The sequence below is a fragment of the Protopterus annectens genome, chromosome 3.part1, assembly GCF_019279795.1.
Source record: "Protopterus annectens isolate FY-2018-M chromosome 3.part1, PAN1.0, whole genome shotgun sequence".
Classification (NCBI taxonomy): domain Eukaryota; kingdom Metazoa; phylum Chordata; order Ceratodontiformes; family Protopteridae; genus Protopterus; species Protopterus annectens.
Window position 1 is genome coordinate 101,378,066 of NC_056732.1, and position 15,274 is coordinate 101,393,339.

Below are 15,274 nucleotides of genomic sequence, written 5' to 3' on the forward strand. Positions count from 1 at the left end.
AAATATTGACAAACATTTGAATTTCAGACTTCATATCCTTCAGAAAATGTATGTTAAAGCAACCCATGATTTTTTTATACTAAGAGGTTGAGAGGTATGGTGGGGGGGTGAGCTGTGTATAATAATAATAGTAATATCACAAAGTAACCAACAGTAAAGGCGAAACATGATGGCAATTAACCTGTTTATTAACTGAATAAAGCGCTTTTCGTTGTCGTGAATGCGGCAACTTCATCAGATTCATACAAATAAATTTGTTACAAGTTTAAATAAGTGAAACGGCAGTCACATGACCACCATCACTGACATATTGTGCATGTCTAAAAAAGTACTGAGACCAATAACTCTAGTCAATTCATTATATTACATACAAAAATCTAAAAGTCAGCCTAAAACAAAAATCTTTTAACCAGCGAAAACCTCCGGATGTAACAATATAGAGTTGGTAAATAAAAATATAACGATGTACACACAGAAACAACTCATTAATACATCCAAGGTAAAACATGAAAATAAACACAAACTACTCTATGTTCGTATCAACTAATGAACTATTACTGTAAAATAAAATAAACTACAATAGATTGACCACATCAGTTTATCCACTGTCTTCAAGTTCTGTGTGTTGGCAAAGTAGATATAATGCTATAAGGATTTTTTTATCAGTATAGATAAAAGTGTCCATCCTACATAGTACTTAACCATATCATATCCATTTCCCACAAGTATAGATGCATATTAAACCCACCACAAAGTACATATGTAAAAAGTATATACATATATACAGACATACTAAACAACTAATACTATACAAAAAGAGAACTCATCGAATATACCAAGGGTCCTCTAATAATTCATCTAATCAGGCTCTTAAGTTTTAGAAGACAAGAGATGTTGCAGGAATCATTTAATCCAGGGCTTGAAAAGGCATTTAGTCTAACCTGCCATGCTAACTCACATTCTTCAAGCATCAAATTAAACGGACCACCCCTGGGGACCTTATACACTTGGTCAGTAACTTTAAATAAAAAAACTATGGTTGTGGTAAACAGCAAGGTGTCTGACTAAGGGGCTCTCTTCTTTTTTTCTTTCTATGGCATAAGTATGTTTGTAGACCCTATCTCTTAGCCTACTTTCGGTCTTCCCGACGTAAAAAGCTGGGCATAATTGGCACCTAGCTACATATACGACCTGTTTGGAGTTACAATGGAATTTACTCCTCAACGTATATCTTTTACCATTTATATAGAAGCTTTCCCTATCTCCATGAATCTACACATCCTGCAACACCCACATGTAGTCATCCCAACCTGTTTCAAAAAGGAAAATGTAGTTTTCCTTTCGAGCAAACTTTTGAGGTTAGCACCTTTCTTGAAAACTAGTTTAGGTAACTGACCAAATTTGTTGATCAAAGACCTGTCGAGGGAAATAAATTCCCAATTTTTATAAAGAATGAGTCTAACCATATTACTATCATTACTGAAGGAAGTGATAAAACTCATTCTAAAATCATTACTGGTTCCATCTACTTGAGTGTGTTCCAACAGTGAGTGCTCACAACTAGCTTCAACCAAGTCAACTCCATTACTGCATGTATCAACTATTATTCTTTTATTAAGTAGTGCCTTTATCTGACCTGTATGTCTCTTGTAGGTTACCTCCACAATTAAAGACTGAACTAAATTGGTAGGGTAACCTCTCTGTTAGAACATGCTACTCAATTGAGAACATTCATCACTAAAGTCAGAATCCAACGAAACCATCCTAGCTGCTCTGATAAGTTGTCCCTTAACTATGGACCGCTTTTGATGGAAGGGATGACAACTTGAAAAGTGAAGAAACGAATTAGAATATGTCTCTTTTCTGAATATTTTAGACACATATCTTTCATTGATGGTATCCTTAAATAGTTTACAATCCAAGTAGTCTATACAGCCTGTGCTAAAGTTGGACGTGAATCTAAAAAATTCTGTAGTAGAGTTTAAATAAGAAACAAATGATTGAGCTTGCTGTTCATTACCTTTGAAAATGACAAATATGTCATCCAAAAACCTTGTGTTTTCCTCTAGGTTGGATAAAGTGGATGTTTCTTTATCCCAACAATGTTCTGGTCAGAATAGACACTTGTATGGTGCCAGTGGCATGCAGGTTAATGAGAGCCCTACAATAAGAGCTGGGCAAAGCACAACTGGACCTTGCTTATCCACTACCTCTACAGTTACAACCTTCATAACACGGTTGGTACTCAAGAATCTGTTGGCGATCCAATTCCAGCAGCTCAAAGAATGCCTGAACCACCTTTAACTATTGAACACCGGTACCCAGAAGAACAAAGGACTGGATTCCACCAGAGAACAGGGCTTATTGGTGCTCCAGCCTTTAATGATTGGATTACATATACTTCCAACTTGGCGTTTGGGAACGGCCCTAACCAGGAGCGACCGGCTAGTTCTTCTTCTAACCAACAGGTCAGTTTGCAGTCACTCAGTGACAAATTGAAACTGTTTGATGTTAAACTGCTGAAATTAAAGAAACTTCAGCTTGACGTTATGTACTTCAATACATGTTTGGACCAACATATAATACCGAAGGGGTTACGATTCCATCAATACCCCACTGGGCTAGTAGCGGACTCACCATTCCATGTGGAGTTAATTACTTTATTTGACCAACAAGGATTTGATCTAATGAATCTTATGATCAAACACTACAAAATACACATTGAGACTTTGACTAAAGAGGTTTCTGTTCTGAACATGGAGATTACTTCGGACATTGACTTTCTGAGATATAAATACAACTATGAAAGATGCTTCTTCAGTATAGACCAATTGTTAGAGAGACTTAAACAAAATAAGGTCAAAAAGATGAACAGGGACAGAAACGCATATGATACTGGTAACGCTTACCCCAAGCCATCTAGTGCACAGGTAGCAACTGCCCTTTATGTCAACACATTGCCCTCACATCAGACTAATGAGGGCACTGATATCAACAACTTGGATAGTTTAGATCCTGTGGATGTAGCTTTGAGTGATTGCCCTGTGAGACGTAGTGAACGGATTCGTAATCAAAATTATAATATCAATACATCTTCTGAATCATATAATGGAAATGGTAGAAATAGAGGAAATCAAAATTTTCAAGAGGCCAAGAATACAGGCGCGATTCTGAAAAAGAACTTCAATCGCAATCAAAAGAACCAAAGACCAAACGAAACAACAGATTCAGGAGATAGGTGAAGATGATGTCTCAAGGGTAGACATACTTTTGAATTCAACTGGGGACTTCAAAATCTTTAATTATTCATCCATGAGAATTGACGCTGTACTTATTGATTTATTAGCAAAGGGTAACACCTTTGTTCCAAGTAGACCCTCAAATTTAGTGCATCTCATTTTTGACCTTAAGCTTTTTGTGAGAAAGTTGAACTTAATGGCTCTTTTTGGTAACACTGTTAATCCCAACCAGGGATTGAGAGTTCCAAGCACTTTTAATCCGCCCGTACACCAAACTTTAAGAACTTTCTAACAGGTGTGTGAGCTTGATTTTCGACATTTTTTAACAGAATTTAAAATGGGTGGGCTTGATATGAAGTCCAATATTAACCCATATGAAAAAGAAATGTTGCATTTGTTAAGATCATCCCCTGTTAGAGTAGTGAAACCTGATAAGGGAGGGGGGGGGTAGCTATTTTCGACCAAGTTGACTATAACAAAAGAATTCACTCTTTGTTACTCAGTGAAGCATATTCAAAAGCTTCACTGAATGAAGTGAATATAGCATATAGCCATATAAAGGGCTATTTTAATGATTTATTTATTTAATCAATGATAGATATTGACACCTTTAACTATATATCACTTCCCTGGCCTAGGACTCCAGTGTTATTCGGTATTCCTAAGGTCCATAAAGATCCAATGGACCCACCCATGAGACCCCTTATTGATGGAAGAGGTTCCATCACATACCCCTGTGCTAAAGTAGTTGACACGATTTAAAAAAAAATACATCTTGTCAAAACCGCAGGTTTGCAAAGACTCTTGGTCGTTTTTGGAAAAAATTAACAACTTGGGGTTTGACCGAGACCACAACTTTTTAACTATAGATGTGAAGGATCTTTATACATCAATCCCACATATGGAGGGTATTGAGTGGGTCAGCCTCATGTTGAAATCTAAAAATGCTCCAATACATGAGATTTATACTGTGGAAATTTTGTTGGATATCATCTTAACCAACAATTTTTTTCTGTTCAACAATGAGTTTTATTTACAAAAATGTGGGGTAGCCATGGGTTCACCCTGTGAAGCCAGCTTTGCAAACCTTGTGATGGCATTCTGGGAAAATGAATTCATTTTCAAGAATATTGAACACAGGGTGAACCCTACACAAGGTTTTTGGATGACATATTTGTCATTTTCAAAGGTAATGAACAGCAAGCTCAATCATTTGTTTCTTATTTAAACTCTACTACAGAATTTTTTAGATTCACATCCAACTTTAGCACAGGCTGTATAGACTACTTGGATTGTAAACTATTTAAGGATACCATCAATGAAAGATATGTGTCTAAAATATTCAGAAAAGAGACGTATTCTAATTAGTTTCTTCACTTTTCAAGTTGTCATCCCTTCCATCAAAAGCGGTCCATAGTTAAGGGACAATTTATCAGAGCAGCTAGGATGGTTTCGTTGGATTCTGACTTTAGTGATGAATGTTCTCAGTTGAGTAACATGTTCCAACAGAGAGGTTAGCCTACCAATTTAGTTTGGTCTTTAATTGTGGAGGTAACCCACAAGAGACATACAGGTCAGATAAAGCCACTACTTAATAAAAGAATAATAGTTGATATGTGCAGTAATGGAGTTGACTTGGTTGAAGCTAGTTGTGAGCACTCACTGTTGGAACACACTCAAGTAGATGGGACCAGTAATGATTTTAGAATGAGTTTTATCACTTCCTTCAGTAATGATAGTAATATGGTCAGACTCATTCTTTATAAAAATTAGGAATTTATTTCCCTCGACAGGTCTTTGATCAACAAATTTGGTCAGTTACCTAAACTAGTTTTAAAGAAAGGTGCTAACCTCAAAAGTTTGCTCGAAAGAAAAACTACATTTTCCTTTTTGAAACAGGTTGGGATGACTACATGTGGGTGTTGCAGGATGTGTAGATTCATGGAGATAGGGGAAAGCTTCTATATAAATGGTAAAAGATATAAGTTGAGTAGTAAATTCCATTGTAACTCCAAACAGGTCATATATGTAGCTAGGTGCCAATTATGCCCAGCTTTTTACATCGGGAAGACCAAATGTAGGCTAAGAGATAGGGTCTATGAGCATACTTATGCCTTAGAAAGAAAAAAAGAGGAGAGCCCCTTAGTTAGACACCTTGCTGTTTACCACAACCATAGTTTTTTTTAATTAAAGCTATTGACCAAGTTTATATGGACCCCAGGGGTGGTCCGTTTAATTTGATAAATGATTCCTGCAACATCTCTTGTCTTCTAAAACTTAAGAGCCTGATTAGATGAATTATTAGAGGACCCTTGGTATATTTGATGAGTTCTCTTTTTGTATAGTATTAGTTGTTTAATATGTCTGTATATATGTATATACATTTTACATATGTACTTTGTGGTGGGTTTAATATGCATCTATACTTGTGGGAAATGGATATGATATGGTTAAGTACTACGTAGGACGGACACTTTTATCTATACTGATAAAAAAAATCCTTATAGCATTATATCTACTTTGCCAACACACAGAACTTAAAGAGAGTGGATAAACTGATGTGGTCAGTCTATTTTAGTTTATTTTATTTTACAGTAATAGTTCATTAGCTGACACGAACATAGAGTAGTTTGTGTTTATTTTCATGTTTTACTTTGGATGTATTAATGAGTCGTTTGTGTGTGTACATCGTTATATTTTTATTTACCAACTCTATATTGTTACATCCGGAGGTTTTTGCTGGTTAAAAGATTTTTGTTTTAGGCTGACTTTTAGATTTTTGTATGTAATATAATGAATTGACTAGAGTTATTGGTCTCAGCACTTTTTTAGACAGGCACAATATGTCAGCTGATGGTGGTCATGTGACTGCCGTTTCACTTATTTAAACTTGTAACAAATTTTTTTGTATGAATCTGATGAAGTTGCCGCATTCACGACAATGAAAAGCACTTTATTCAGTTAATAAACAGGTTAATTGCCATTGTGTTTCGCCTTTACTGTTGGATACTTTGTGATATTAGTTTTACTAGTTTGTCATGTTTTCCATTTGTCATTCATGGCGTTAATAATAATAGTAGTTTTAACCAGGTCTATGCAAAAAGTAGAAGGAGGCTATGGTCACTAAATAACATGTTTTGTCCTGAGGTGTACAGATAGTGTCTTGGCCATCAGAAGAAGGCAGCACCTAGAAAAATTCACTAGCCTGGAAAATAATCTGACCTTGACAGGCTCTGTGCACACATTGAATTTGCCCCTGTGCAAAGACACTGTGGATAAGAAGCACTGGGATCAGATTTGACAGGGACTGGTATAGGATTTGAACTCTACTGGAAGGCATAATAGATCCTTATAACAGCTGTGAAAGAGGAATACTGAGTATAAAAGAAAAGGCACAAAACAGGACAGGTCTACCACAGGAAGTGGACTACAAATGCAGATATAGCTGACTGAGGTTGAGGAGTTTTGATGTTACTTACAGGCCAAGAGGATCAGCCTCTGTACCTAGGGCTGACTTGGATGTGGAAGCAGGCTTGACATCAACCACCTGCGTGCCAGAGAGGGAAGCACTGGGATGATACCACAGTACAAGGACAAAATGATTGACTTCAACAATTGGCTAAGCTTCTGGTGTCATTCTAAGGGGATCCAGTATTTGTCTGCATGGGACGACATGATCGACAGACCACGATGCTTTGCCAGAGATGGCCTGCACCTGTTGCCCTTGGGATTCCAGATACTGGCTAAGGCTCTTGCCACCCCTATAGTGCCTTTTTTAGGCAAGGTTCAAATGACAAATTCACCACCGTGACAGGTACAAGCAAGCAAAATCTGAGGGTAATGCTACTCAGTGCTAGAAGTCTAAACCTCAAAATGCACTCACTCGAGGCTCTCCTTAAAATGGAGAACATCAACATCTGTGCAGTGACAGAGACCTGGTTCAAAGCTCCAGAGAGCACCCTGCATTACTAGGCTATAATTCATACCACACCTTTCAGCCACCTAACCGGAATGAAGCACTAAAGGTAGAGACGTGTCCATATTCATTAAGGATATATACACCTCCAGGCTAGTTGCACAGCACAACGCATCCGAGATTATCCAAGTGTAACTAACTCTGTACTGCAGCTTGCTACAGACCCCCCACCATGCCCCAGGATTCCCACTCCTCATTTCTTGATACACTGGAAAGTATTAGGGTACAACCCAACACCCTAATAATAGGCGATTTTAACTACCCCACCATTAACTGGGAAAACTACTCATATACGAACTCTTTTGCTCAACTTTTTCTGGAATTCATAAATTCCAATTCCTTGGATCAATTTATTCACACCCCCACCAGGGGCAGCAATATCCTAGACCTGGTCATTACCAACATGGGCAACCAGTGTTCCACATCAGAGGTCAATTCCTCTTTGGTCAGATCCGACCACAAGCTAATCACCCTAGACATCCACATCCCGCCCCCACCCCCAATTAGGGAAACCACCATAAAAAACTTTTCCAAAGCCAACTTCACACTTCTTAAGACAGAAGTGGCAAACTTCATGACACCCATGCAGACGGACAGTAGAGGTACGACTGCTGAATGCTACACAAATGCACCTTATAAGCACTTACATGAGTGCATGGATCATGCTATCCCTAATATAACCAAGATGCTATCCTCCATAAAAAGGAATCCAATCTGGTGGTCCTTTGCCATAAACAAACTCTACAACAGAAGAAAGAAACTGTTGCAAAAAAGAGTAAAATCCCATGACTGGAGGAACTCCCTGGTCAACCTCAGTAAGAATCTGAGATCCTTCATAAAATCCTTCAAAGCTAGTTACGAAAACAAAATTGCCACTGACTCTAAAGACAACCACAAAACATTCTATAGCTATGTCAAGAATCTCAAAGGCAACACTCAGATCTGCTCTGAGTTGCAGCACAATAGCACTAAATATACAGAACGAACTGATATTGCCAACATCCTGGCAGATAGGTTCAGTGCTAACTTTACCCCCCTCTCATCCCCTATAGGGCCCATCTCTATACCGAAAGAATGCAAAGTTCCTGTAATCACGGCTGCACAGGTAAAAAACACACTCTCCAAAGCCAAGAACACAGCATCCATGGGACCTGACAATATCCCAGGATGCGTTCTACACAAACTACAGAATGAACTGGCACCCTGCCTAAGTACCATGTTCAATCATAGCCTCACCTCAGGCTTTGTGCCCACTGAATGGCGCACCACGACGGTTATCCCACTCCACAAAGGGGGAACCACAACGGACCCCGGGAACTACTGCCCCATTAGCCTGATGAGCCTGGTCTGCAAGGCCATGGAACGTATCATCATGGAACTCATAAACAAAGACATTGGTAATCTCCAAACTCTGGACCCTACCCAATTCGGATTTGTAAAAGGCAGATCATTTCTCCTAAACCTGATTGACTTCTTTGAAGCAGTCACCAAAGCCATAGATGAGGGTAAGGTGGTTCACACAGCTTATCTAGATCTCGCCAAGGCTTTCGACACCATCCCCCACTCTGGAGTTATAGATAAGCTCACTAAACTTGGTATAAATCTCTATGTCACAAGATGGGTTGCCAACTGGCTCATAGACAGAACCCACACTGTGAAAGTAGCAGACTCCAAATCTGACTTCAGACCAGTGACAAGTGGAATACCACAGGGTTCAGTCCTGGGTCATCTCCTGTTTCGTATCTACTTCTCTGAAGTACAGGCTAACACAGAAGGTCTTTGGCTAACAAAGTTTGCAGATGACTGCAAACTAGGAGCCATAATCAAAACTCCTAACGATGTGGACATACTACAAAAGGGCCTCATTGAGACAGATGCCTGGTGTCAAAGCCATGGCGTGAAGCTCAATGCCAAAAAGTGTATTGTCATCCCCTTTGGTAAAAACTCTGTACCCATGAACTACCACATAGCTGATAGTCTACTTAACGCTGAAAATGTGATGAGACCTTGGGACACAGGTGGACAGTAGTCTCTCCTTTGATAATCACATCACCACAGTGTTCAGGAAATCCTTCTATGTGGTTCACCTCATCACAAAAGGTTTCTCATCCAGAAAAAAAGAGGTCATTGTTCCCCTCTACTCATCACTCATTAGACCTATTATAGAGTACAACGCCTCTTTTGGTATGTACCTCACAAGACATCTACAGGAACTGGAAAGGCCACAGAAATACCTCACAAAGAGGATTACTGGCCTCAAACAGATGCCCTACGCAGACCGTTTCAAAAAACTCCAGCTTTACTCCATCGCATATCGCCTACTCAGAGGCAATGTCTGCCTACCATACAAAGCTATGTCAAACCCATAACTGTTGGACATGCTCCACTTAAAGAAATCCCAATCCCTCCGAGCTACATGCTCTAGGGACCTAAACATTGTCACCACAATAAACAGAACATGCTGGAGGAATAGATTCCTGTCCCAGAGACTTCCCATACTCTGGAACAGGCTACCTGTCTATGTCAGACAGAGCTCCTCATTAGCACTATTCAAGAAAAATCTTGATGATTGGATGGGAAATAGGAAATTCACCCTAGGGATCACTTCTATGGCTCTGCTCGACAGGGGCACAGGAAAATAATTTTCTTGGGTGGCAAAAGCCAGGGTACATTTTTGGCTAGGCTTATATAGGCCCTAGGGCCAATAGTCTAGTACCTACCTATGAACCTATGGTAGTAATGTCCAGTACTGAGCATTTTGGCACACCAGCGCATTACTAAAAAGGGGCTGAGCATGACCCACCTGCATATCAATTTTTCTAGGCACCTCTGGTCCTCAAGTGCAATCTTCACAATGAGGTATGTCTTCCAGTATATTGTAGAGCACTGTTTCTATGTATACCCATATGCATTCCACAAGAGGATATGTATGTGAGCTGATAACAATATCATGTGTTTTCATTAATTCAGGTGCTCCCACTGGTGGTGGGTCAAGCATAACAGGACAATATAGGGCTGACATAAGCAAAGTACCTGTTATAGATGATGATGGCAATATGCAAGTGGTATGTTCCGATGACAGTGATGCTGTCTGCAATACTACCGGATGTGGGGGTCATCCACATCCACCAGTAAAAAGACCCCTGTAGAAGAAGTGGCTGAGCACATGGCCTCACGAGAACATTGCAGACATCCTGTACCTATGAGCCTAACATAGTCTCCACCTGTTTCACTGGTCCACACAGCTTCTGGCAAGTGCACCTTCTGTGTGGTGGGCATACACACATAGAGTAGAGACACACAATATGTGCAACAGCTGGAATGAGTCACCAGATGTGCAAGTCATTGACCCATGTGCAGACGACCACTACACATAGTATTGTGGAGATGGTGAATTTGCTGCCTGACTAACTTCATCTATGAAGCACATTGCAGTTGTCACCTGGTCTGTTTCTGCAGGCCATCCCATACTTGTTTATGTATTGTTATGGCTGATGCACAGTGTGGCCATTCCATGTCCTGCCTGCATTACCCGGGTATGATTCTGCATGCATCATTTTATTCTGTGTTGTATGCACTGTTGTCCTTAGTTGCAGAATGTATGCCATTGCTTTGTCAGTATTACAGTGTATTACATTTGCCTCTGCATTGGTGTTGGCTCTGCTGCTCCATATTCCACCCCTGACTCTTTACCCTGTCCTACGGCTGCTGTAACTTGGATGACAGGCCTTGTCATGATGTTCTTGCTGCTGCTTCATTTGTTTATGTAATACCATGTTGTGGAGCATGACACACACACACACACACACACACACACACACACACACACACACACACACACACACACACAAACAACAGAAATCTTGCTTTGTTCCCATGCTGTGTTGCAGTGTCCTTTCAGAGGTATCTAAATATTGAGAGTGCCCTTTCAGTAGTCCAAATACCCACTCCACTATGTTTGAAGTTTCACTGTGGGCTATATTGTAAGATATTTCATGTATGCTTTCAGAATTGCATATCAAAGTCATCAAGCAGGATTGTAAGGCATATCAGGCATCACCTGTAACATTCAATGCATAGCACCTGTGTGCGTAAACCTGTCTGTCTGAGAGGTGTGTGTTCCTATGAACCATGTGACCCCTTCAATAGTCGCTTTGCTAAAACTGCCAAAAATGTGAACTGAGTGCACTCTTTGACAATCAGGCAGATTAGGGGGTTAAAATATTTCCTATGTATATATCTCTAGCTGTATGGGCAAGAAGGGATCTTGATAGCAACCAGAGTGGAATTTATGGAAACAAAGAACCTCAGACAAATAGCTATCTCATAGAAGGCTTGCATGATTTGTTTTTCTACTGTAGTATCCTGGGGAACCAGATATGTTCTTTTACATGCTGAAGCATGATGTTGAAGATCAGGTTCAGTATTCACATGTCCCACACATGCACTGGAAGATCCCTGGAGCAAGGATGGTCAATTTTACTCATACCTTATAGGTTCCTTATAGTATCCCTGTCCACTTGGAGGTGGTCCACCACTGTTCTTCTGTCATGTGGCTGTAAGTCACATGATTTTTGTACCTCCTCCATTAGCACAGGTGGTAGCAACTTGCAGTACCACAAGCATTGGCTACAATGTTGTCTATCAACACATGCTGCTGGTGTAGTGCTGCAGTACTTCCTAGCATACCTCCCATTCTGTACACTACAAATCTTGGCTTTAAGAATGGGCAGGTGTGGCTGCACAGCACCATCTGTTAATATGACTGAATTGGTTTGCCATTTTGCGCTCCTTCCTTTGCATATTCTATGAGGGTCTTTTTCCCCTGGTGTTCCTTATTTACATGCACTTATTTGCAAATACTGCATGTCTTGCTTTTTCCGCAATTACTTAGTCTGCATGTCTTGAGTCGTTCACATCCTGCACATGGTGGCTGTCCTCCACACTTTTTTGCACTTTGCAGTGCAATAACCTTTATAAATTCCATGTATTGTGAGCTAACAGGTTAAATGTTAGTCATTTCACATATAACTTGAAGCTTTATCTTCATTATTTTTGCTGTAAATATATATGTGTGTGTGTGTGTGTGTGTGTGTGTGTGTGTGTGTGTGTGTGTGTGTGTGTGTGTGTGTGTATATGTGTGTGTGTGTGTGTGTGTATTGCATGCTAAATGAGAAAAATGCAGTTTAAACAAAGCAACATTTGTTTTAATTTATTTCAGTTACTGCAGTTTAAAAAGCTTTCTTTTATTTTTTGCAGATTGTACCATTGTGGGTTGCCCCTAATACATTGACATTTACTGGATTTCTGATGATTTTAATCAATTACTTTATATTGTCATTTTATGACTGGGATTACACCGCTTCAGGTAAGTTTTGAATCAGTATCATATATGACAGGTGCTGCTAAAGAAATGTTAGATGTAAAATGCTGAATGATTTGTACTATTTGACCAGACCTGTATTCTGCTTGTAATAAATGATAAGAGGGTACTGGTGAGCCCATCCATAAATTTCCAGCCTGGTGCTTCTCTGCTGTTTGTAAAATAACAATGGATATTTTTCTTGGCTGTTTCTGTTTAGGTGGTGTTTATTGTGAGCTTTGTGAAACTAGTCATCTCTTGAAAGATCGGATAGGATTTTATTTTATTACTGTTACATTAACAAGGCATATTTTTATTAGAAGTAGATTTCAAAATCTAAAGCTACAAAGTTTATTAGTGAAAGAGTAATTCCCACTATATTGTATGTGCATCTCTTGATCTGACTTTAGAAGCCTTTTGCAATGGATAAATATTGTGATTTAATATTCTGCGTTCCCCCTCTTGCTATAGTTTCTCTTCTTTCTGCACTTTAGGGGGGTGAACACTGTCTTCTTTGATGTCATACACAGGACTAGGAGATCATGTATAGTTGCGCAACACTGAGTTCTTTCCTACACTAATAAACTTTGGGTCTTGTTCCTAACATTCATCATGGAAAGGATCTCATGTCCATTGCATGAGAAATAGAATAAAATCTTCTAAGGATTCCTGCAGTTTTCAGATGATAAGCATTCACTCACCCCAGCATTGTCCATACTGCCTGAGTGAAGATTACAGTGGGAAACCCTGCCTTAAATGTCAGTATTTCATTTTAGCTTAAAAAAGGAAAGAGAACATTGAAGTCTATCTCAATTATATAATGATGGTTGCTATTGAAAGCACACAACATGACTGCCAAGAGGGTTTGCCCCACGACTCAAATGTTATAAAGGGAAGGGATAGCACCATTATTTTTGTCCCAAGATTCAGCTTCGATTCTCCTTGATAAACTGATTTTTTTTCATACAGGTAAAACCGTTTAATGGTGCATACATGATTAAATAACTGAACTAAGCCTACACTGTTATGTTAGTAGTTATGGGCTCCAGTATCTATAAACCTACTGTGAAAAATAAGAAAATGCTTTTGTTTCTGATCGTCTGCTATGACCTTCAGAGACCAATGCTCTGATTTGTAATATTCATAGGTTGAGAGGTATGAGTCTGCCACTTGTTCCCAAGCTAATAATGGAACAACATGAGAAAGGGAGGAAGTCAGAAGAGAGACATCTGTCACACCCATTCCTCTTGTGAAGTTTTTCCACAGATGTCCTGTGAAGTTTTCCCACAAGAGACAGGCAGAAGAGTCCCTCAAGTGATCCCTTCTCAGTGTCAAAGAGTGTGAGAAGATGAGGGAGTCCAGGGTAAAACATTTTTCACATCCAGTGAACACTACTCATAAGTTGGCCCACAGGTTTTGTAAGCTACCCCCTTGCCAAAGAGGGGTTAGATCTTTGAGGTGTTATCCATGGTGTTTGAAGCTCCTATCTTATGGTTGAGGTTCACAGCATTTTTATACCTCTATGTGTGCATTTCCTACATGGAGTTTTCCATTATTCCCATGGTATAGGCTGTGTGATCCAACTTGGGATTGAACAGTTTTCTCCGTAATCCATCACTGATGTTTAGTAGGATTCAGTGGCCAGGTTAGAGGAGGCTATTTTGAGTCATCACATACTGACAGGATCCAGTAGGATAAATTTAAATGTTGGGATGGTCAGATTCCCAGTAGGATAAGTTTAGATGTTGGGATGTGCACATTTTTGATGTGTTGAGATCTGTCTTCATGGTTACAGAAATGAATCTTCTGGGAATTTGGATTGATGCTAGTGATAAATCAGGTAATAGGTCTTTCCATAAGTATTGTTACCATTAGCAAGTGCTAATCCAGATGCCAGTCTCCCATCACATGATGTATGGCATTTTATTTCTCCATTGTACAGTAGAATCCTCTTGAGTCTGAGAAGTGTAGGCTGTTCCAGTTAGGATTGGGGGTTTAGTGGGTGTTGGTTCAGTCTCAATGACCTTGGAGGTGGACTGAGAGAACAAAAGGCTCCTTTCTTTACGGAGGATAAGAATAATGAGTCTATTCCATGGATGACACTCCCTTTCAGAAAAGTCTCAAGATATAGTCCTGTATGGACTGGCCTGTAGCTCTTCTGTCTTCTTCCCCAGAAATGTCTTGGTCTCTTTCTAGGGAAGAGGGATGAAATGTTTGGGTCTTCCTTCCCATGTAGTTTGCCCATACTAATGTATGCAGCCCAGGAGCATATGGATTCTGATTCCTGTACTCCTAATAAATCTGATTGTGTCTGCAAGCCCCTAGTGAACTGGAGTGATAGTCTGGCCAAGCATCCTAAGACAAACTTTTACATGATCAAGTCAGCATGGGTCCTGGACGCTGCCTTAACTTTCTGTGTTACCAAAAGGTAAGGAGCTTAACTGCCAGTGTTGGAGGCTTAGAGTTCTCAGTTGTGTCTCTCTTGTCCAGGTTCCATTCTTGCCTAGTAGAGCAAGCACAGAAAAGTGAAAGTGTAGCTCAGAGGGTTTAGGCTTTGTGCTGCTAGTGAGCTTCATGCTAGAGTTCTGAGTTTGAGTCTTTCCATTTTCACTTGCATACAGTGTGACTCTGAACAAGTCATATAAACATGCGCTGCTCTTAGGTCACCTCTGAAAGAGGTGCTTGTGCATAGTGGGC

At 39.7% G+C, this 15,274-nt stretch overlaps 1 protein-coding gene across 1 annotated transcript in view; it reads left to right on the forward strand.

The window, feature by feature from the left end:
• LOC122798020 (ethanolaminephosphotransferase 1-like) overlaps positions 1-15,274 on the forward strand; it is a 1,115,305-nt gene that overhangs the window by 373,073 nt on the left and 726,958 nt on the right. Inside the window, exon 3 of the mRNA XM_044066615.1 lies at positions 12,475-12,583. Within this exon, the coding sequence (XP_043922550.1) occupies positions 12,475-12,583 (109 nt within the window). The remainder of the gene's footprint in view (positions 1-12,474; positions 12,584-15,274) is intronic.